The sequence below is a fragment of the Taeniopygia guttata genome, chromosome 6, assembly GCF_048771995.1.
Source record: "Taeniopygia guttata chromosome 6, bTaeGut7.mat, whole genome shotgun sequence".
NCBI lineage: Eukaryota > Metazoa > Chordata > Aves > Passeriformes > Estrildidae > Taeniopygia > Taeniopygia guttata.
The window spans coordinates 24,242,712-24,266,690 of NC_133031.1; the positions used below are offsets into that span (position 1 = coordinate 24,242,712).

The window sequence follows — 23,979 nt, forward strand, 5'->3', positions numbered from 1 at the left end:
TGGGGGGAAAAAAATGGGTTAGCACACAGGGGAAGCAGGCAGTGCTTCACAAAGGTGAAGGAGAGCTGATGTGCAGTGCAGCAGCTCAGCATCCTCACCTGGCAGGCCTCTCCCCACAGCCTGGTTAGGGCAAAGGGGACCAGCTCCGTTTCCAGCATGCAGATCAACGCGTCTGAGAGCCTGAGCGATGCTGTCTGCGGAGCCCATGTCTGCTCTGCAGGATTTACACTGCCTTTATAAAAGCCTGCAGTGTGAATAAAGCATGAAACTGAACGCCTTGCCCACCTCTCCCCACCACTGCCCCTGGCAGCTTGAAGCTATTGTTTTTATTTCAGCTGCAGCCTGGTGGTCAGGCTGGAGAGGAAGGGGACTCCTCTGCCCCTGCATCTGCTCCGAGAAGCAGGAGTTTCACCAAGCCTGGGGAGAAGAGAGCCTGAAAGCCAGAGGCAAAGCCCCGGAGCCTGTGTGCCAAGCCCCAGCTCACAGCACTCACTGCTCAGGTGAAGGACTCGCCCTGTAGCACAAAAGCAGCACAAATCCATTTACCCTTTCTGCTTCTCTCTGCGAGAGGGAAGGAGCAAACCCAAAGGGAAGCACTGGGACAAGGGTGTGTGAAAATGACCCCTTTATCCACCCCTGCACACCACGCGGGCCAAACCTGCCTTGAAAAGCTTTAGGTTTCCCCCCAGGCTGATGGCAAAGGCACTTTGATGACAATGAAGGGAACAATTCCAGTGGAGTTTCCATCCCCTCCCCTGTGACCTCCCTACAGGGAACTGGGAGGTGGCAGGAAAGTTGAAGGAGGTGAAACATTAGCAGCATCTCACCACGCAGAGACAAGGGAGGCATTCAAAAAAGTACAACATATCCAAATGCCGCTTAAAAGCAGCCATAAAGTATAGGACTGGCATTCTCCAAACGGATCAAAATATCAAGATGGAAGATGCAAATATTTTTCTTCTCTTACCACCCAGCTTTGCTTTTGATACCAGATAAAATACTCCCTTTCAAATTCCTGACTGCAAAGGCGAGAAAGTGCTGGCTGAAAAAAGCATCAGTCAGGCAAAACTAAAAGCCTCTCCATAAAGAGAAGCCCTTCGAGGAATTTACTTTTCCTAGGATCCTTCCCACCAGCAGCCCACGCCATTCCCCAGCACTGAAAGCCCTTTTCAACACGTGATAAGAATGGGCCCTGCCAGCAAAGCTGGCGAAATATCCACAAGGCAAAACATGAAGGTATTTCACAGCCTGGGGGGAATATGGGGAAAACAGCAATTAAAGGAATTCTGATAAGTTAAACCACAAGGAATAAGCTAAATTCACTAATGATTGTCTGACCTCTCTGGGAGGCTCCTTTGGAGCTCCTCAGGCTCCTACAAGCTCATCAAACCTCTTCACTGCTCAAAGTCAGCCGGTGCCAAGAGCCTTTTCTCTCTTTCTGGATGCAAAAAGAAACACTAATACGCCAGCTGCCCCTCTGGGGAACTTTGGGCAAGGAGTAGTTTTCCAAAAGCTCACAAACCCAAGGAATAGGACCCCAGAAAAATTAGGAGGGTCATCTCCAGCAGAAACCTTTCTGATTTGCCCTTCTCAATAAAACAAAAAGTCACACGACCACCACAGACCAGTGGAAGACAAACCAACAAAAAAACAAAACACAATCCAGGGATACTGTGCTACACATCCAGTTCTCCCGGGAAAGGAAACAAACAGAAGACCATCATTAACACTGTAGCTCCAGCATTCCTGCTAGTGACAGGATGAGCAGAGGAACCCAGTTACCTGGAAGCACTTGCCTGAGTTTCCACAGCAGCACACTCTTGCAGTCCCTGTGCCCCAGTGTTGGCCCCCAGGCACCCAGGACTGGTGCTGGCCAGTGCTGAGCACAGACAGCTCTAATGGACACAGACCTGGCTTTCTGTGCTCAGAAAACCAGCACAGCAATTTTATTCTGAAACACTTGCCAGTTTCCCATATGTGAATCAACCCTCAGTATTAAGTCTTTTTCCACACTGAAATCCTACCTCCAAAATGCCTTTGCAGCAATCTAACCAGATCCTCCACCAATAACAACACACTTCAGATATTTCAGTCACCTGCTTTTCCCAAAGACATTCTCAACTAAATCATTATCTTGGGGACTTCAGAGAGTTCCTGCAGCCGCTGCATCAATGAAATGTCCTACTGACCTTCAGCCAGACCTACCTGCACATCATTAATCACTTCTGAAATCCCCATCCATTACCAAGTTCCACAACAGGAACAGTGAGAATATGAGATGCACAAATAGTTCCATTGCCAGGTTTCTTGAACTTTAAAACCAGAAGTGTTTAGGTTATTTTAAGCCATAGAGAGGCTTATCAGAAAATTAAAAAAAAAAATAAAAAAAGGGAAGGAGCTACAAACATATATTTTATAACCAGACTTTAATTTTTTTGTTATTACTGCAATAAAGTGCACCTACTTCCACATGAAATGTGATAATTGGGCTCTTAATATAGTCAACATAGTATCAAAAGATAGACCTCAAGTGCAAAATGCTTCTCTGAAGACATCCAAAGCAGTTAAGACCTTTAGTGTGCAACAACCTTTTGCAGGAAAAGGAAACAACCTTTTCCAATGCATGCAAGTCCTGGCTGAGAGACAGCAAATGAGCTGGCAAAACAAGGGCAGCAGGTTTGCTATTTCACTGCCAGGACCCTCTTGTAAAGACCCTCTAGTGATGCTTAGGAATCATCTTTGTAAGGATTCTGATGAGCTCCAGTTTAACCCATACCTAGACTTCAGCACTTGAGGAATTACTCCTCAGCTACAAAACAGATGGAAGAGAAGTCCAGACCAAGCAGGAGTGGGGGAAGAGGGAAAGTGCTGGAACATGAAAACACAGGACAGGCTGAGCTGAGAATGATTTCAAGACTGTCTCCATCTATAGTGAGCTTATCAGCTGTGAACCCAAGAATTGTAACATGTGCCATAAGAATAAAACAGGACCTGTGGCCATTTGTTTTTTGTGAAATAGAGCCCATTTTGTCTGGGGGCGTTTAACTAGAAAGGAGTGTCTGGCTTTATTTTTTTTATTGTTCTGCTAAAACAAAGTAAATATCAAAGTGGCTATTCTGTGTGGAAAAACCTTCCGCAGTTTGAACATGCTTTGAACTGCAGTACAAAAGCTGTTCATCTAAACTCTTCCCCTTTCTTCTTCAAAATATACAGGCCAGCAATGTCAATTTTACACAGTAAGAAAATATATACACATTAAATACAGTAAACATTCCACATTTTGTTATCTTTATACAATATTAGTGAAAAAAATAAAAACATTAATAAAATTACATACAATATATTCAAGAGAGTAAGCAACTGTTACGAGTGGGAAGGCAGATGAGCTATCGAAGAGCAAAAGATGACATTGACATAACAATGTATCACTCGAAAGAAAAAACATTTAGTATGAATTTGCAAATCTAATAGATTTCCTCTAAGATGTGTCCATTCTATAGCAGTTCTTTTATATGCAATATTCATAATTAAATTTGAAGGTTTTGTAGTTGGCAGGTTTTTAAGCCTTATTTTACATTCTTACAGAGATTTTCATACAAGACAGGGTAATTTACAAGAATTAAAACAGCATTATAAAACACACATGTTGATGTTATTAAAAATCTCTTTTATTATGGGAATCCCCATTGGTTATTCTACCCAATAACTGAACTTTTTCTTCCTATTACACCCATCCTACAGACAAACCACAGTGTAAGATTTAAGTGATAGCATTTGTACAGAAACACAAAAGGAGATTATACCTTCCTCTGATTATTTCACAGACAGCTCCTGGAGCTTTGAGCACATATTGTCTGTGCAGCAGGACTTCACACCAAGGAATTCAGTCATCATATGGCTTTCAGTCTTTACAAAGGTGAGCCAAATGCTGTTCTCTAATCTCCACCGAGATTATATTTATTCTCCATTTAAAGAAGGTGCAACTGCTGTATTTTGTATTTTTCAGAGACACTAGATGTTCATACCAATTCTGCTTTGCAGATTACCATGATTCAGCCCACATCTGAACCACTTCCTCACCTGCTCACAAAAGGGGAGGTCTAACACTCCTCCTGAAGTTGCATTTAATGTCACACACAGGGTAGCTCTTTCCCAGCTAACCTAAAACAATGCTTGCAGGTATGTGCTGGCAAGAAAATAAATACTTACTGTTTTCAATTATGTCTTGTGATTAACAAGGGAAACAAGAAAACTTCCCTCAGCTCTCAATACAGTAAAATATTTCTAGCCAGTTCTGATAGGGATACAGGAACAGCTGGGTTTTTTTCAGTTGATCCACTTCAATTTTTCAGAAGTAGAGCACTTGTAGTTAAAAACAATGTTAGTCAAATCAGATTCTTATGTGTCTAGAGCTTGTCCAAATCAAGCTCAAGTTCTAACTCAGGTGACTGATTTCTTCTGTTCCAAACAAGGTGAAGCTCCATTCATTCTACATCCTTCTTGATTTGTTTCTGCTATTTTCCCTTAACTAGGCAAGATTTCATGCATCTGGCTCCCAGAAGTCATGCAGTTTTCCCTAAAGAGTAAAAACGAATTAGGATACAAGTTAGAAACCCAATGTCAGAAGAATTGAGTAGAGTAGGCAAGTGCTTAGCTTGGGAGCACCACAATGCGCTGGAAAAAGTCCCTGGAATTTTATTCTGAAACACTAGGCAGTTTCCCATATGTGAATCAACTCCACACTTATCCAAAAAAACAGCACTGAAAGAGCCACCTTGTCATCAACTTCCATTAATTGCTAAGCAGATTCTGTAGCCATGTGTTACATGTGTCACTCTTTGCTCCAGAACATGAAATATCACACACGCTCCACACAGCTTTTTTTTGCACATTGTTGGGAGCAATTAATAGTCTTTATAAATTGTTTATTACACAGTTTTTAACTGTAATCAATAGTAGGCATAATTTTAAATTTTATGTAAATTATACTCTACATTACTGGAAAGCTAAGCTTTTCCAAGAGAGATAGCTTTATGTTCCAAGACAGGACTGACACAGGTGGTCTGATCACATTACAACAGAAACCTTACAAGCCAAGGCTGGAACAAAGAGCTCTGAACTTTGAGAAGCAGTAGAAACTATCCCCCTGTTCTACCAAGGCCAGGTAGGTGTCACAAAGGCAAATATTTCTGAGACTTATTATGGCATTATTTACTACTGCATACTTTTACAAACATGAGAGGCTTTGCCTAATCATGGCATGAAATTTGACACATTCAAAGGGGAGGAGTTGAGAGCCCTTAAACATATGTGAATAAAGCCCTGGACTCAAGAAGTCTCAAAGCCACATGGTGCCAGACCAGAACAGGATGTGCCTCACTGCATCCCTGCCCCAATTTCCTTTTGGAAGCATCTGCTAATAACTGTAATCAGAGACAGGCCCTGTGACTCGATTCAGGACAGGGATTTCAGTGTATTACACACACCTTTACAAAAACAGAGCTTTTAATGATGGAAAGGAGATGCTGCTTTTATTGAAGCCAGCAAAGTAAGAATTTTTATTAAAATTCATTCTAATACATCTAATGTATTCCACAGACATGCCATTTATACAAAAAATCTCTTGAAAAGAATTTGCCATTTCCAAGTGTTAAAAACTGAGTTAAATGCACCCCACAATGAGGAAAGAGAAGTTTCATTACAGTACCTGAATAAGCCGAGTGGTTTGTATCACATCCTGCCATTTCCCATGTATCCTAGCAGCCAAGCCATTTACCTGCAAATTCACAGTGATTAATTTAGCCATTTTTGTTAAAAAAAAAGATAAAATCATACCCTCTGTTCCCCCTCACAGCTTCAAACTCAAAAATAAACAGATAACCCAACATATAAGGTTTACTGGAAAGGAACAATTTTATTGGCACCAAGTATCATCACCTCAACTTCAGATCCCTGTAACTCATGACTGAATTTAAAGTCATGCACTCCACAAACATTAGAGGCACATGACTCCTCAGGTTGAATGTTTGGAATTATCATGCAAACCTCTGGCCTCCAAACACTACCTCATCCCTGGGAAATGAGGTTTGTCACACAAGTCTGATTGTACCTAGAGCAGGTGCAACTGTGGTCACAAAAGCCAGTGACAAAACAATGCAGCAGTGGCTACTTCTGAAACAAATTCCTTGTATATAAAACTGCTTTTTCATAACCAAACTCAAGCAGGTGTTTAATCCAAGCCATTCACACTGAGATTTGCTTCATATGCCATGCTAAAATCCAGTACAGTGGCATCCTCTAGAATTTACTGCAGTATTACACAAATGAAGCAATGGAGAAACCAGAGTAAGATTTTCCCTTCTCAGTGCAAAGATAAATAGAAACAGAACTGAAAGCAACCAGAGATACAACATCAAGGGAAGAGCAATTAACTTGTTAAGAGGATCCATTTTCCACTAATCTGTCTAAGAAAAGAAGACTGTTTTTGAGAGGTAAGGAAGCACACAACTGCAAATGTCTGATTTAAAGCTGAAGAAGCCAAGGCTTTTCAAAGCTGGAGCTGGTGACATTATCACTGAGTTGACTTGGTTTGTTACAACAGCACACAAAGCATGAAGGTCACAAAATTAGGACTGCCAAATGTAAGGCTCACACAACAAAGCAAACAAAAGGCAGCTGTCCAAGCTTGATGCTACGTCACATACAGTTGGCTTAAATCCAAAGCATTTTTAATCAATTCATTCATTTGAAAAATAAAGTGGAGACTCGTGCAAGACAGGCAACTTTTACAGTCCTCTCTGTCCTGCCCGGCAGGTCGGTTCTGCTCTTACAGTTGGAGTCAGCTACCAGAGACTGCCACAAAGAGAAACAGAGCAGCTCTGTGGAGATGCCTGGCTAAAGGGATGATCAGTCACATTTCAGAGTCTCATTGTCAGCATAAGGAATATTCTCAATGAATTAAAATGGGCATGTATTTATCCCCATGCAAAGACATGATGCAGATAGGAAAAAAAACAGGAAAAAAAACCCAAGCCCATGAGGAACGCCTAGAATTTCCAGGGCTGAGATGAGGGAATGACATGCATCACAAACGCCAAAAACCACCCCAAAACCAAAACCAAACAGAAAAATCAAGTTTTGCACCTTACCGTAGACCGATAAAACATTCTTGCATCTGCCCTAATATCACCTTTCACGTGCTTATCCAAGGCACGACAAAGCTTCAGCAAGTGTTCCTAAATAAAGACAAAAGCGTACAGCTATTAAATCCTCTATGTCAAAACTACAGGCTTTATGCAAATATTATATCAATTTGAAAACTACATGCTTCAGTTTGAATTTTTCTCAGAAATACACAGTTAAGAAAGGGAAAAGAAAGAAAGCAAGAGCACATCGCATCACGTGCTCTATCTGGCATGCTCCTGGTAAAGCAGGTCTAGGAGTTTTTAAAAGCAGCTTCAAAGTATAGTAGAGCTATACAATACAAATTCTAAAGTTCCTACTAACTAATTTGCAAATCCTTTCTGCCTCCAAAATAGCAAACACAGTATAGTGCCATTCACATCTTTTATCAGCAAAAAAAAAATCTGAAGTTACAATAGCTGAAAATAACCTTTTTTAGTAATGATGACTCAGGTAATTTCTTTTGTAGGAATTGGCTGAGCAGGTAAAATATATCCAAGGTTTTATGCATTGATCTCATATTTTCTCTAAATTTCTGATTAATTTAATAAAGCAGTTTTGCACTTCAGGATCTCCCAACAATGACTCCCAAGGTCTTTCATATTCTGTTAATTTCTTCATAAAATTACTGTTTTCAATCTCTCACTGAACAGCTGCCAAGAGGCTCTGCAGAACAGGTGAGACATGATGAAATTCTATTTACAAACATTTGCTGGTGTCTCAAGGTCATCACAATTTATCCTCTCTAACTGGAAGAGAGGCAGAAATGAAATAGTTGAGATTGACTCTGCACAAGTTTAGCCTGCACAATATTCAGCCATAACCCTTTTGCCACTTGATGGCTAGCAGGTCAGTGAATAATAAAATCTTTCTTCGTTAAGAAATTGAGGCATTAAAAAGGCAATTGAAAATATCAAGTTCTCCACAAATCTAAGTAATATATTGAGACCTAAGCATCCAAAGGTAGCCAAATATTACTGGTTTATATGTCTCAAACAGTTCCTGTGACAGATTTCTTAAAAGCCAAGAGTGACTCCACAGGGCAGAAGGTTTACACAGACAGACACCTTGCAGCAAGCAACTCCCAGCAACTGATCACAGAAATCTGAATAGAAATACTGAAAGGCTAAGCAGACAGAATTACTTACAAGATGTTCACATCACGTGGCAAAAAGGAACTGCCACTACAGAGAAGAGCTACAGTCCTGCTTTCACTTGCTGCACTCCAGCACAGGAAACTGAAACGTGCTTGAAAATATTTTACTGGATATTTCTGAAGTGGTTGTCTCCTAGACTGAAAAATTTCAAACCTATTTCCAAAGTTGAGCAAATCACTTGACTTAGAATTTCTATGTTAAGTAGATCTCCAGATACTTTCTGAGAAAGATTAATACAACAAATGCCTGCTCTTTCACAGCCTTATGTCTGGAGGCAGCTCCATTCACAGAAACACAGAAGTGAGTTTTCTCTGCAGTAAACACACAGAAGTTCTTCTGCATTTACCTTGCCCAGAACAAAAGATTCCCCCAGTGCTCTTATGCACTGGTTATCCCCCATCACATCACTCTTACCAAAACAGACTAAATGTGCATGATAAAGAACATTTTAAAATCTACAGGTCTAGCCACTAAAGTTACTTACCCTTTGACTGGAATTTACAACATCAATGAAACTGGCTTCACTGACTAGATGAAGGAGGACATAGATCAGGTAGTATACCTGGAGAGAAATCAAAAGAGCTTTAGCAGTGAAAGCACCATGATTTTAACTCTTCACACCTAGACACAGAACCATCTCTGCTTTCTGGAATGAATCCTCCAACAGCCAGGTCAATCAATGTATCTGCCTAAGTAACTAATTTGAAGCAGTATATTAACATATTATAAACATTTTAAACCAGTACTATACTGGTTTAAATAACCTAAGTAACCCATAAAAATGTGGTTTTACTAACTGAAAATTAAATTCAGCAGTTGGCTTTATCCTCCCATCATGTGCCCCCAGATCAAAATACTTGCTGAGAGATTCCATGATAACCACTCAACTAACCAAACCAATACTCAATTTTTAGATGGATGGAAATACTAAATCTTTTAAACACTTGTTTAAGAGAAGATATTGATAAAAGATTCACAAATCTTTTTCTGAAGCCTGAAGGTGAAGGTTTGACTCAGCACTAAACAGTTTTCACTGATTACATCAGAAGGGAGGGAAGATTGTCCTCTGATTACAGAAGTAGCAACTCAAAATTTCCCTGTGACTTCAGAAAATCTGACCATTTCCCTGTTTGTAAAACAACCCAATACAGGTTCCTTCACAATATGATCCTTTCTTTCCTCCATGACTATAAGCAAAATTAGTAATATTTTAAAGATGAACAGTAACAAAATAGTGTATTTACAGTTACACACACAGAACTATTAAAAAGTAAAAGAAACATTCCTCAAATTGTATAAAACATATAATATTATATATAAAATATAAAAAAGATGCATAAAAAACAAAAATATTTTCGGCTATATACCTCATGTTCTAGTTCTGCATTAACTTCATCATCTTTGTGCCCCTTCTCCCCTGTTCTCATCTCTCTCATCTTCTTCAATAGATGAGAAGGTTTCATACACACCAGAAAGTGATGCAGAAGAAACATCTACAGATACAAGCATTAACAAATTGGATTGATTTACTAACAACAGAAAATTGAAAACTGAGTGCCGCTACAATATTACTGATCTACTGGAACAAGAACAGAAAAAGGATTTTTAATTAAAAAGGAATTTTTCATGCTTTGAATAATTTTTAACTATTCATAGACTTCAGTGTTTGTACACTTTCTCAATAAAAGATCAAACCAATGAAAATAGTCTGTACATGATTACATATGGAAGACTTAAAGAAGTGTAGACCTCTTACCAATGTCCAAATCTAATGTTTAGGCATATAAACAAGCACAAGCTGCAGAACATGCAGATTACACACCTGTGCAAGTATACTTTTAATACCAATCTAAACAGAAAATCATGAATTGGTCATTTGGCAAGGTTCTTGAAAACAGGCATACAATATTAAAACATAAAACACAAGCATACAATATTTATATTTTCTAAACTTCCAAATTCTACAAAGACAACACATGTAAGCAGTACCTGCTTGTCACTGTCATCAGGTATTTCTACATGCTTTTTATGAAGAAATTTTGCAATTATCACTAGGCTAAGGCGTCTTTTTACTTCCCTGAAAAACAATTAAAAAATTATTTCTCTTAGAATTTTTCAAACCCATAGTTTCTACAAAGTATGTGAGGCTATGCATATCTTCCCTAGACATAAACTTGCTTGCAACTATTAAACTGGATTTTCTGAATATAGGTGCTATACCAGCAAGTAGGCTATTAAAACAGAAGTATCCTTAATCTCATTGCAGCTCAGCTTCTGTACAAGTAGATAATACTAGATACTTGTCTCCAAGCCTGATGTTAAGTCTGCTCACTCAGTTACATCATAACTTACTATTTCAAAGATACAGAACTCAGAATAATGCTTAGAAGCAGACATTAATCACCCAAAGAAAATTTAAATTTTGGTCACTCAGACAAGAATTAGAGTGATGGATGTCAGAACCTGAAGCTAAGCCTTCCTTTGCTACAGGGCACCAAGGATCCACAGCCCAGAAACTACATAAAAGATTTAACAACCGTTTTTCACAGCAGAGGTGACCAGGAAGCTATGCATGCACACCAAGAATTGCAGATACATCTGTAACATATGCAAAAACAAATCCCTTTTTTTTTTAAGTGTCATGTAACAAATATTGCATTTTTCAGGCCTTGAGTTTACACAAATAAACCAGCTGTTAATGGCCCATGTATTTCTGACACTACAGCGGCATTACCGTCCACGCGCGATGCAGCTGGGCACGAGCTGAACGAGCCACAGGAGGTTATGGGGGTTACTGGAGAGTTCACTCACTGACAGGCACAGCTCAGGCATCTTCAAAAGAACAACAAAACATCCTGAAACTGAAGAAGGGCTGTTTGCTTTATTTCCAAAGGAGCACACACCTACTCCCTAGAAACACAGGCAGCATAAGTGATAAAAGGAACTGATCTAACAAGAGATGACGTACATTAAAAAAATTTGGTGCTGCACCAGGAGGTGAGTCTGCTAAATACAATTTGAAGTAGGGTAGTTGAGATCAGAATATTTCTAATGACAGCTTACCAGCATAGTGCAACAATTTCTTCATTCTTTCAGACTGCCATTTTAAATACACAGGTATTTTAGCACACATAAGATAAACTCTTGTAGAAGAGGACAGGCAACTCAATGTCGTGCAACAAAAACCCTCTCAATATACCCACCCACTTCCTAAATCTCACACAAACGCAAAGCTTTGAATTTTTCATATTATTATATGTGCTATTATTGAAAATTCTATATTACATTTTCAGCCAGTACTTTTCTGATATGCCAAAAAAGAAAACTTCAAAACAGCAGTTGCAGTTTCACAAGTCTAGTACAATAAATGTATGAAGTTACCTTTGTATCCCAGTCTTTTATATTCATCAGAAGCTTGAAAAAAAGGCACTGAAAATCTATCAGAAAATGTTTTAACTGTTTCTCCAAGCTTATTTTAAATAGCAATATAAGCAGCAGCCATATTTCCTGGTCAGTGTATCCATCGTGAACGACTGATGTACAGAAAACTAGAAACTTTAAAAGAAATACAAAGCATTAAAATATAGAATTAGTTTAGCTTATTTTGAACTATGATGAGAACTTAAGTTTTCCACACTCACATTAAAATGTACCTCAAATTATGTACTGTTTTGGCAACAGTTGTCTACTAGCATGTCCCCAACTCCCAGCAAAACCACCCTTTTAATACCTGCTGGAGACTCATTTTTTTGAGCAATGTCAATACTGCCCAGACACTACTGGAGCAGAAAAGATCTTTCTTTACTACATAGATAATCCTACTTTAATTGAAGGAAAGGCCAAAAGGTTTTCTAAATACTCCAGTAATACTGAAAATTAAATCGGTGGATAGTTTCTTCTATGTGAGGGAGCCAAGATGTTCTGCAAAGTGCCACAGCTGTGAAAGGGAGGCAGAAAAAATCTGCAGTTGTGAGTGAAGCCAATGGAAGCCAAGAAACTGAAGGCTGCAAAATGCCTGCAATAAACTCTGCTCAATGTGAAGCTGAAGTCTCAGGACAGCACCTACTCAAACACTTGCTCAGGACTTGATCGCAAACCCTATCCTCCCTCCCAAAAGAAAACACACACACACACAAAAAAAACCCCCAAACTAACCCACAAAAACCTTGGAGTTTTCTCACCTTAATCACATTAATTAAATTGTTTTCAAGTAGGTTGGGGAACGCTGGACTGGCAGTAGCCACATCTCCTCTTGGCTGCTGTTGACTCACTGTCTCTTGCACCTGACTTCTAATAGAAGAAATATAACCTGAGCAAAAAATGAACAATTCAAAAGCCTACAAAGGCTTATTGACATCAAACTGAAGAAAAAAAATCCTGCATGTATCAAAATGCCTTCAAATCAAAATAATCCTCAGTTCCAGAGCATCTAACACACACATCTAACTCAACTTGTAGCCAATACTTTGCCCAGCTATTTAGACGATATTCCTGCAAACCTTCACCAGGAAGATGCAGGACAAAGGACAATGCTCTGGTTTGCTGAATCCTTACCTAGAAGGCATTGTTTGAATACCAGGGTTATTTATTCTTACTAAGACCTGAGCCAAGAACTTAAAGAGTATGGGAAAGGAAATAAAGAAGAAACTTCTGATTCTACATTCTAAGCAAAAAACTTGCTTTCACAGGATCTAGGCAAAAAATATCAAAAGGAAAACACTTACAAAATATCATGCTCGTTGAAGGGGGGCTGAAGATGTTGCAATGGAAAGAGAGATCTGAACTCAACACCCATATTGACAAAAACAACTGATATATCAGCTATTGAAGGAATCCATGGTTTAAATTGCTCATCATTGATGGGAACTACAAATAAAAGACATGGAATGGATTAGTTTAAATTTAGTACTTGGCATTAGTTCCTTTTAAGGGAAACAAATAAGCTTAGCAGTTTGCATCAATTCTACCAGCTCTCATCTCAGAGGAGTCAGTACATTAAACAGTAAGCTTATTTTCAGAACAAGGAGGGAGGAAAAAAGTCTAATACAGTATTTTACACTAGGGAAACATCTTGCCTACATAACAGGTCAATTACTTTCAAGTTCCACCCATTTTCTGTCATAGTTCTCTTTCATCACAAACAGCAGAACAAGTAACGAGGCAATATTTTTGTTCAAGAGAACACATAAATTACTGCCTGTGTAGGCAAAGGTAAGAGTGTGTTATCACAGTGGGACTAGAAGAGAAGCAAAGTAAGATTTGAAAACAGGCAAGGTTTCTGGAACAGAAGTGGTAAACAACCAACTCCCAGCCTTAATTGTTTGAATGCTCATTCATTATCTTGAACTGTTCATTCAGAATCAAGCCTAATGTCATCAAGGCATAAAATAAAGGAGGCTACATTCCCTCTGATTTCAAACAAGAATTAAAATACGGGTACAAATTGAACAAATACTTCAATAGAACCACATTACTTTAGCAATGTTAACTGGTGACATTCTTAAATGAATGTCACTGGTGATGGATCTGAATGAAGACATGGGGAACATACAAAGGAACTTGTAGTGGAGAAATATTTGAGTACAGACAAAGGAAGAAGACAAAACACAGAAGACAGCAGCAGCACTGTGGGCTGAAGCAGATCCTTCAAAGTGTTTCTGTGAAGGTGCATGATTCACTTCATTTTTGTCATTTATCTGGAAAATAAATCATGAAGTGCTACATACTGGGAATGACAATATGAAAAATATCTTGTAATCCTTAAGCTACAAATGTCCGCATCATCCACAGTAAAAGATGGAAAGGAAGCAAACTTTTGAGCAGACTGAGCTTCTCTTCAGGACAATTCTATTAGTGAAATAGCAGGAGTGAGTTTAAAAGGATCTGTAATGGATGCACTACTTTGGAGGTATATGCCAGGATCACATACTGTGATAGAGGTTGCACACACTTGGTGAAGGTCAGCCCTCAGCATTTCTGCATTACATTAGTAAAAATAGAGCCTAAATTCAAGTCAAAATCATCCAACAGAACTAGTGCCTTTTACTTCCTCACTAACACTTTTCTAAACTGAAGAGAGGAGAGGTGCTTTCAGTCAGGTGGTCAGTTTTCCATCCTTCAAATACTTACAGCTTTTTAGTGATAAATTCATCAATCTGTCTAAGATCTTGGTGGAAACACAATAGTCAGGATGAATAGACATCATCTGTGAAGAGAGAAGAAGCTATGCATCAAAAACCAAGCTGCATAATGACATCAGTCTTCTTTTAATTAGAAAAAAACCCCACATCAAACCAGAACAAAACTTCAAACACAAAACTTCCAACACCAAACTTCCCAGAGTAAAATCAGTAACAGATTAAAAAACAAACAACCAAAAAAAACTAACCCCAAAGCAAGATACACCAATGAAAACAGAATACTGTGAACATTGATTATTTCAAGCAGTGCAAAAATGATATGAATACTGTAAAATTAATTATTTACAGTATCAGAATGCTGTAACCCCATGTTGGTTTATAAACAAGTTCTGAAGGTTAAGAGAACAGAAAGTATCACATACCCCTTTGGAACCTACTTGTATCTGTGATCAAATTGAGCTCCCTGAGTAGGAGTGAAGGCAAGAGAGTGTTAACTACACCCTTTTCCAGTCACAGGCAAGTTGGACATATGCAATACTAAACCCAAACAACGAATTCTTAGTTTTTCACATAAGTCTTAACTACAAAAACATGACTATGAAGTAAAGTCCAGGTTTCTTGGCGCACTTCACTGGCCCAACAAAAACTTCTTTTTCTTCCCCAAGTGCTGGACAGTTTCCTGCTCTGTAAGTGATCTCAATTGGCTCACACTTCCTCCTTATTAGTGGAACACCAGAGCTCATAGAAAGGGGGAAAGCAATTTTTAAACTGGCTGGAGGGAAGGACATGGAAGAGCAAAGTATTTTGATTTTGGCAAACGTAGAAAGCCAGTCAACAGATTGAAGCTGCAATTTCCCAGGTGGTACATATTTCTCTTTTGTTTCAGGTGCAGTCAGAATGTGGCAATTAATAACAGAATGGAGACTGAAGGGAGGCGTTGTTGTGTAACAGCACTGTGTAAATTCCTGGTGATTCAGACACTGAGACATCCTTTGAGGATGACTCCAGGCTTCTTCCTGAGTCATGAGCTACCTTTTCCAAATGAAAATTAGCTGATAATGCTGGTATCACTGATGATTTAGATGATGATATATGTAGAAAATGGTACTTTTGCACTTTTACATACTGCAGCATGCATTGTTTTTCTAAGAGTAAAAGGAAATAAGATTAGTATTTGCACATGATTTGGCCCATAGCACCTCTCCTCACTTACTGTGTCCTTTTTCAATGCAGCAGCATATATGAACATGGACATGCAGCTTTGCATTCACTTAGAGTGTGGAGAAAGGGCTCTCAATTGTTTTATCCCTAGTGACAAAGTATTTCAGATGGGAGAACAAATCAGAACCCAGGGAGAAAAAATAATATCTGATTTAAAAGTTGTTAATGGAACAGATTCACAAACTTCTTCAACTGGCTTCCAGAAAAATGTTACACACGCAGAGTTATGATAACTGCAAGAAAGAATAGCACAGACTTACCTGGAACAGCCACTTCAGAATTGGTTTAGGACACAATTTATCACAGTAAGCAGAACTTAGAATGCCATTAACAACTAAAAAAAGCTGCTGTGTTACACTAGAACTGTAAGAGAAAAATGGGGGCAAGGAAAGAGGATGAAAATTGATTAGTGGCTGCATTGTCACTTTCACAAAAACATAAGAACTTCCTCACCCCTCAGACCATCATCAACAGCAAAGAAAGATTTGAATATGCAAAACAGATGTTATTCTTATGCTATTACTTATATAAAATGTCATAGTAATCAAGCCTTGATTTTTAATAGAAATCAACTTTACAAATGTCCTTTAGAACAAATATCTTTCACTCTATAAAGCCATCCTATATAGTCTGGAAACATCCGTATTATTAGGGAATAATAGTTTCAAACAAACATTGATTTACACTCTTGTACTATGAACCACTATGCTTCACTACATAGACAGCTTGCTATGCTCAATGAGACTATTAAGTAAGATTTTTAAATGTGCAATTACTTTTACCAACATTTTCAGAATAAGAGAGAAAAAATATTGTTTTCAAAAATTTTAAACTTCCGTTTTAAATGAAGGGTCTGGAGGGCAAACGAATGCAATTAAAATCCCACAGCCTAATCTCATTGTGCTAATTTGGGGGGTGCAAACAGTAGCTGTTGGAATTACAAACTGTGCTATTGCTATTACTGAATTACTAGAGCTTTAGTCACCAGGATGAGTTCAGTTGGTCAGAGCAGGGTGCTGGTAACACCAACCTCATGGGTTCAAATCCCATATGGACCACTCTCTTAAGTGTTGGACTTGATGATCCTTGTGGGTCCCTTCCAAGTCAGGATATTCTATGATTCTTCTTTAGAAAGTTAGGGATGTCATAAGCAGCTGAATTAAAGATATCCAGTTTCCCACATACCCTTCTTTAGTCTCCTCTATTCTCTCTATCTACTAAATCAGGTAACTCTGTCAAGAGAGCTGTGTCCCAACTCCTACATATACCCTCTGCCTGCCTGGTAAGACCTCCATGTGCCAACTGGGCAGCCAGTCCGTGCCAGCTGTGCCAACTGGGCTGAATGCATAAGCAATTAAATCGTAATTGCCTTCTGCAAGGGATGATCAGTTTAATTCTCATTCCTCCAGTCATGATTTACAAGATGCTTTTGAAGCTCATACCCTTGTGATCTTCAAAACATTAATAGAAAGGCCTGAAGCCAAAGCAGCGTATCACAAATACCACTTCCTCAAGAGATGAAAAGTCACTCTCCTCCTCTTCACACCCACAACCACACATACACATGTGCATAAAATCCTTTAAGAGTAACTGAATTCTCTCAGTTCTTCCAATGCATGTTTGGAATAAAATACCAAATGAAATAACCAGAAATTTTCAGGATTTACACTTGTGGCATTAGGCAAGTATTTGTCCAGCTATTTGCAGCGTGACAGCTTCATAAATACAGAACAGGAATGCCTGTGGCTTACAGAGCAGTTGTTTATGTACACACAGACACAGTGGTGGCTCAGTGACTGAATCTAACAGATGTCAGAGATCCTGACCCTCTGCAATCCTCATCAGATGGAGCCCCAAGTGCCAGGCCCATCCAGGACGGAAGCACTAAAAGTTTTTCAGCAGACATAATGTAACACTAGAAGGTCACAAATAGGTAACCACAAAGGTCTTTCAGTCTGCACGTGGTTAAGCTTGTGTTCATTGTAACATTTCACTTCTGCTTTTGTTTCCCACAAACTGGTAAGATTATCAACGATGGCCCAGTAGGGTAAAATATGGCAGAGGCCAGAACAGCTGTTTTTCCTCATGTCTCATTTAAGAGGTTTTTCAAGAATTCCAGAGGACGAAAGAAGGAAGCTTCAAATTACAATTTACTGTTCTGTAAAGCTACCCAGAAAGGAAAATTCCAAGGAAAGGGAACCAGTCTTGCTTAGTTACTAAGACAGAGCTTATTTGCATGCAAAGATTAAACCTAAAAAAAGCTAAAAATAGTAATTAAACCTAAAAAAAGCTAAAAATAACAAGAAAATTGTTCAAGTAAACACAGTAAAGTGAAGAGCATATTCTTACTTCAGAAGCAGATATTCTATACGATTTTGAGGGACAAAGTGAAAATTCCTCAAGTCAAGGTTATGTTGAGTGAAGAATTTCCCAGCAGCTGATAAATCAAATATATCTTCTCCAGGGTGTTTCTCAGGTATGACATAAGTTGCTACTGAAAATTTCTTTATAAACGCCCTGTAAAATTCAAAATTTATTTTATCAATTCAAACACTGACAAGCTATTTGCTGCTTCAGAAAGTTATTTGCAGGTAATGAATGCATCAGTCTTATGTGAAAGCTGAATTATTAGAATACAGTTGAATACATGTTAGAATACATGTATAGAATACCCAAAGAAATCCACCCAACCCCAAAAGATTTTAATATGGTTCTCATTAAACATATTAACAATGGTTGGAAACAGAGAGAGGTTAGGGAAAAAAGGGTTAGAAAAGCAGAGATCAAGATTTGATTGGTTTTGGAGTTGCAAGGACCTGTGCTCTTCCAAGAGATCATCTCCATTGGCATTGTCCTCTCTTTCTCCATCTGAAGCATTGTCCTCTCTTTCTATGTCTTCCTGTAACTGTTTTGCTATTTCCTCTAACCTGAAATAACAGCAGCAGCAGAGCATATCATCACCATTTAATATTTACAACAAAATCAACAAAATCCAAGCTCTGAATGTGAACCCTGGAGACAGGAGCCATTTACACAAGGCAAAACCATGTGAGACATTGCATCTGTGTAAAAACCAACCATCTTGCTATTCCAAGACACAAAGTGAGTGTTTCCCAAAACCTAATTAATTTCCAACAGCACAATCAGCACTGGTTTGTCAGACACAAATACTCAATCAACTTCTGATAAAGTTTTTGTAATTGCACAAAACTTTCAATCTTGTGGCTGAATGTTTACTTTTTTCTAAGCACCAAACAAGCATTTTATTTGTTAAACACTATTAGTTACAGAAGTACCTTCTACTCCATGGGCAGTCAGCCCAGAGTTACCAGGGTCAAATTCTTAAATCAAAACAGTTAATCACATAAGCAGTTAAATACACATACTCATCACCACCACTTGCCATTAACACATAAACCACATTTCACTTCCTACCCAAAAGATCTCTTGTAAGAATACTCATTAGTTCTGTTCACTGACCTGTGTAACTACTGAGACACCAATAGCCTGCAAAATTTGGCAACCAATACCAAGCTACAAATGCCTTTGAATAAAACAGTACAGTCAGTCTACATAAATATTTCTATTTCATGCTTGACCAGCAGCTGCTAGCTGGCTCAGTGACCTAAAACGAAGACATCAGTAAATTTAGCCTGGCTCTTCAGGGGTAAACAGATGTATCACAAATCATTCCTAGTTGCTTGGAAGGAGCCTGTCATTCAGCTTTTACCATTTAAGCAACACTTGTAGGTCCTGTCAGCTTAGTTGTATGTTGGTGCCATCAGCAGGCAAAGCTTAGCTTGCTGCTAATCAAACTCCATCAGTTCTGGGGAGACAAGGCAAATCCAAGCTTCTGCAACACCATCCCGCATTTTTCAAACCAACTTTAAGAAACAAACCTTCTAGATTCTTCTTTCTCCTTCAAGAGATGATCTAAGCTGTTCACATATGACACCTTGCTTGTAATAGGAGTTTTAGAAAGCTGTAAATGAAACAGTAAGACATTTTTAAAAATACTATAAGCCATCAATCAATTAATTATTAGACAATAATCAAAATAGAAACTTCTTCCAATTCTAATGATATTTTACATGCAGATATAAACCTAAAGGAGACCCTGAGAAACAGGATGATTATCAATTTAGGTTTCTCAGTCCCTTAACAATTTTACATAATGGTCAAATCTTTCTCAATGACTAATTTAGAAATAACTGCTTCACAGTGGATCTGAGCAGTGAAGCAAGTCTCTGCATGTCTGGGGCTGACCTTCAGCTAGCCTTCACAAAGAGCATTACCATCAGAAGCCTTTTACCTCACAACTCCACTATTATCATCCACTGAGACCCTGGGACTCCCCATTCTTGTGCATGAGACAAGAACCTCCAAAAATTACTCAGCTCTTTTACTTTCAGAGTCCCTAGAGGGCAAAATTCCAGTGTTTGCTAAATGACCTCTAAATAAATCAAACAAAACAAAACTTCCAATCAAAATCCCAGTACAAAACCAAATTAAGGAGCTAATAAACAGAACAAATCACAAAAAGTTTTAACAAATTTTGCTAGTGGCTTGTTTTTCAGTAGCCAGTCTTTTATTCAGCTTGTAGCAGACAACAAATTTGAAAACTTTTATGGCCACAACTCCATTCTTTGGACAAGCACAGCTCTTCTAACAACACCCTGCTATTCAGTCAACTCTTAAATGTAACAAGCAGCATATCTTTGTGTGGGAAATCTGCAAGACTTAGCTTATTTTATATTTGGTTAATATCTGCCAAGTAACTGTTGAACAAACAGGCAATCAAAACTCTATTCCAATGTACACACACACCCTTTCTTACGAAAGAAGAATGTGGGTATACACTAAAACCATGGTCATGGAAATGTTGGGACAGTTCTTAACTGTTTTGTCTTACTTGGCCATTAATTATTTCAGGAACAGGCCAGCCAAATGTTGTGATCACACACATGTTCCACAAGCATTTGCTGCATGCATTTATCAGGCTTAACCATTAATCAGGTAGTCATGTTGGCTGAGGTTGTGAAATAAATATGAAACAACACAAATCTGATCTGTAACACTCTTGATTACAGAATCATAAGAAGAGATTATAATAATTATGGCTGCTCAACATCTGCCCATGGAGATGGTAACTCAGTCAACAAATAAACCCTATCAGAGATGGAAAAGCATGAGGAGAGGGGAAGGCAGAAGAGAGAATTTATACAGGTATTCTGCTGTTTGTTTTCCACTCTAGAAATTAGTGATGGGCTGACCCCAGCCAGCAGCTAAGCACCACACCGCTTGGTCATTTCCCCAGCCAGCAGTGCAGGGCAGTGAAAAGAAAAGCAAGAAAAGCAAAGACAAGAGAATTCATGGGTTAAGATAACAACAGTTTGGTAAGGGAAAAGGCATAAACAAGACAAGGAAAGCTATTCAGAGGCAGTCACTCAGCACCTCTGACAAGCAGAAGGATGCCTACAATGGGCACTCTGAGTAATGGCTACATGCCAGACCAAATCCCCTCCCTTGGTTTTTTGATTGCTGAGCATGACATCGTGTGGCATGGAATATATCCCTTTGGTCATCCAGGGTCTATTTTCCAGTCTCTGTTCCCTCACAGCTTTTTGTTTGCTCTATGGGGCAGCATGGGAAGAAGACAAAGCCTTGATGCTGTGCAAGTAGCGCTCCACAATAGGTAGAAGATTGATCTGTTATCAACACTGGTTTTGTCTGAAACACACAGCACCATACAGTTGTTATAAAGAAAATTAACTCAAACCCAGCCAGGCTCAGTACAAAATCTCTTTGTTTAAATACAGCCATTTCCAACCTGTACCAACTGTCAGGAATGTCACACTAAGACCTACTGGAAGACCTTCCCTATTACAACATCATTTTACAATAAAACTTCAAAATCACTACCTATTTGACAAGCTCTTATTGAGCTAATTTTTAAAAACAAAGACCAATTCATCATCATAATATCCTGTACACAGGGATTCAAAGACATCATCTATTCCTTCTGATCAGAATTCATTCAACTTTTTGAAATCCTAAAACACTTCCGATTTCCATGAAATACAACCTCAAAGAAAACACCACACTTACTCATACTCAGACCTCTGACAATCACAGACTGTGTCAAGGATATATGACTGGAGTCTAGCACACAGATCTCCAGACGTCTACATCAATTTCCTCCAGTTAGCTTCAGCTCAAAAATCTTACCCGACTAGGAAAACAAAAGCATTGGACTGCACATATTTTCTAAACACAGCCTCCTAACTTTGGGGGGAAAATGCAAAAACAGAACTCCTAGAAACAACCAGAAGGCATAGAGCTAAATCAACCTGGCTGCACAAACCATCTTTCAGCCATTGCCAGGACAAGCACAGTAACAAGCAAATCCCTGCTCCAACTATACTGTAACTGCAGCACAGGACCAAGCCAAGTAAGCAGTTTTACAGGAAAATATTTCTGAATTATCATGCATTATGAATAAGGGAAAAAAATCATATAAAAACACAACATAAAGCTGATTATATGCTATCTCATTATACTCTGCTATAGCTATAAGGGTGTAATGAGAATCAGCAAGAGGTGGCTGAGTGTTGGTATATTTTTGACTAAAATTAATGTAAAGTAACTATTACCAATCAGTCACACACATCCTGACTGGATAGGTACTAGAAGACTACTGGACATCTAAGCTGCTGGGGCAGCTTGTCATTTGCTTATAAAACTGAGCTAAATAGCAGAAGTTAGTTCTGTGGCACACCTGAACAAGTTGCTGTCTGCATGTGCCAGATGGAACAGGTGAGGTTGGAGGCAATTTGATTTTTGAGCATGAAATGTCTCCATTCATCTGGGCCTCTGTCTGTGTTTTCATGGTATATACCTACTATATAAAATTTTGTCCTCCTAAAATTTGAAATATGGGGTAATAACTTAGCACCCACTGAGCTTTGCACTGTGCTAAAATCTCTATTATTTTTCTTGTAAATAACATCTGTAAAAGAATACTTGAAAGAATGTGCTTTTCTGGTTTTTAGTCAACTTACATGAAGATTCAGAAATGGAGTTACAGTGTCCTGAGAAACATTGTCAAAGGAGTCTTCCAGGGTTCCTGCCTGTGGTTTGAGATTTGAACTAAGCATCTTTTGCAGTGGCATTAATACTTCTTCTTCTTCTTCTTCTTCTTCATCCTCTAAAATGGATTCCAAAAGGTCATCTTCACTCTCAGAGCTGCTTTGCCATTTTCTGCTCATCTTGGCCTTGTGTGTAAAGTTCCTTTTAACTTCCAGTTCTTCTGAGGGTTGTGAAGACTTGTGGTTGCTGTCCATGAAAGACTCTTTCAAAGGCAATGAAGGGGGTACACTTTTTCCAGTCTCTGGGGACAGTCCAAGTTTCCCAGAGATTTCCATTCTACAGGAATCGGGAGTAATATCAGAAATCTCGTGGACTGTATTTGAAAAACTGTTGCTGGGTTGAATACTGTATCCATTATTCCGTTCATGTCTTTCTGGTCTTTTATCTTGCTCTTTCCTAACATCCAATACCTGAGATAAGCCAGCAACCTGGAGAGGAGATTTCATGCTTTTTGTTTGTGTTAAGTGGTGGGGAGAAGGCAACACAGTACTTTTTTCCTGAGAAAAATGAAGGGACTTTTCCAAGGAAAAGCATGAGTTAGCCAGCTGCAATTGATTCTCTTTGGTATCCACAACAGAAATGTGGTTATTTTTAGCAGGACTGTGTGCAGAATATGGAGATGAAAAACCTACAGTGGAGTAATTATTTTTCTCCTTTTCATTGCTCGCGTTGAGGAATTCCTCTGATAGAGTCAAATCGTGTCTAGACAGGACAGCAGGATCCTTGAGTTGCAGAACATCATCGTGAGGAGACTTTAAAAAGACATTTTTTACAAAGCTACACCTCCAATTTTTGCATTTTGGTGATCTACTAAAAGCAGGATCGTTTACTTCAGATTCATCTGAACTATCTACATCCACACTCATGGCAGCGTGTTTTCTTTTCCCAGGAGAGTCTCTTGGTTTGGATAGCCCAAAGGACACCTTAAGGAAGTGTGAAGGAACACCTGGGCTCTTTGGTGCACCAGAGGCCATCTCAGATGATGTTCTAAATGCATGTGGAGAAGATGCCTCATGGTCTAAAACCTGTGTTAGCCTTGGTTGAGATGGGTCATCTATGAAGTGTTGGAGAAAAAAAAAAACACTATTATCATGTTTAAAAAACTCAAAATAGTAACAATAATTGTCTTA

At 38.8% G+C, this 23,979-nt stretch overlaps 1 protein-coding gene across 2 annotated transcripts in view; it reads right to left on the reverse strand.

Annotated features, from left to right (window-relative positions):
• Window positions 1-2,409: 2,409 nt before the first annotated feature.
• SLF2 (SMC5-SMC6 complex localization factor 2) overlaps window positions 2,410-23,979 on the reverse strand; it is a 29,407-nt gene continuing 7,837 nt past the window's right edge. For both annotated transcript variants that reach the window (XM_030276296.4, XM_072931199.1), the window contains exons 5-20: window positions 22,762-23,903; window positions 19,600-19,682; window positions 18,517-18,627; window positions 18,050-18,217; window positions 15,961-16,063; window positions 14,469-14,544; window positions 13,064-13,205; window positions 12,521-12,629; window positions 11,721-11,894; window positions 11,074-11,171; window positions 10,329-10,416; window positions 9,707-9,832; window positions 8,824-8,901; window positions 7,149-7,235; window positions 5,708-5,776; window positions 2,410-4,576 (exon numbers count right to left, since the gene is read on the reverse strand). In XM_030276296.4, coding sequence (XP_030132156.4) covers window positions 4,541-4,576; window positions 5,708-5,776; window positions 7,149-7,235; window positions 8,824-8,901; window positions 9,707-9,832; window positions 10,329-10,416; window positions 11,074-11,171; window positions 11,721-11,894; window positions 12,521-12,629; window positions 13,064-13,205; window positions 14,469-14,544; window positions 15,961-16,063; window positions 18,050-18,217; window positions 18,517-18,627; window positions 19,600-19,682; window positions 22,762-23,903 — 2,690 coding nt within the window. In that variant the 3' untranslated portion in view covers window positions 2,410-4,540. The remainder of the gene's footprint in view (window positions 4,577-5,707; window positions 5,777-7,148; window positions 7,236-8,823; window positions 8,902-9,706; window positions 9,833-10,328; window positions 10,417-11,073; window positions 11,172-11,720; window positions 11,895-12,520; window positions 12,630-13,063; window positions 13,206-14,468; window positions 14,545-15,960; window positions 16,064-18,049; window positions 18,218-18,516; window positions 18,628-19,599; window positions 19,683-22,761; window positions 23,904-23,979) is intronic.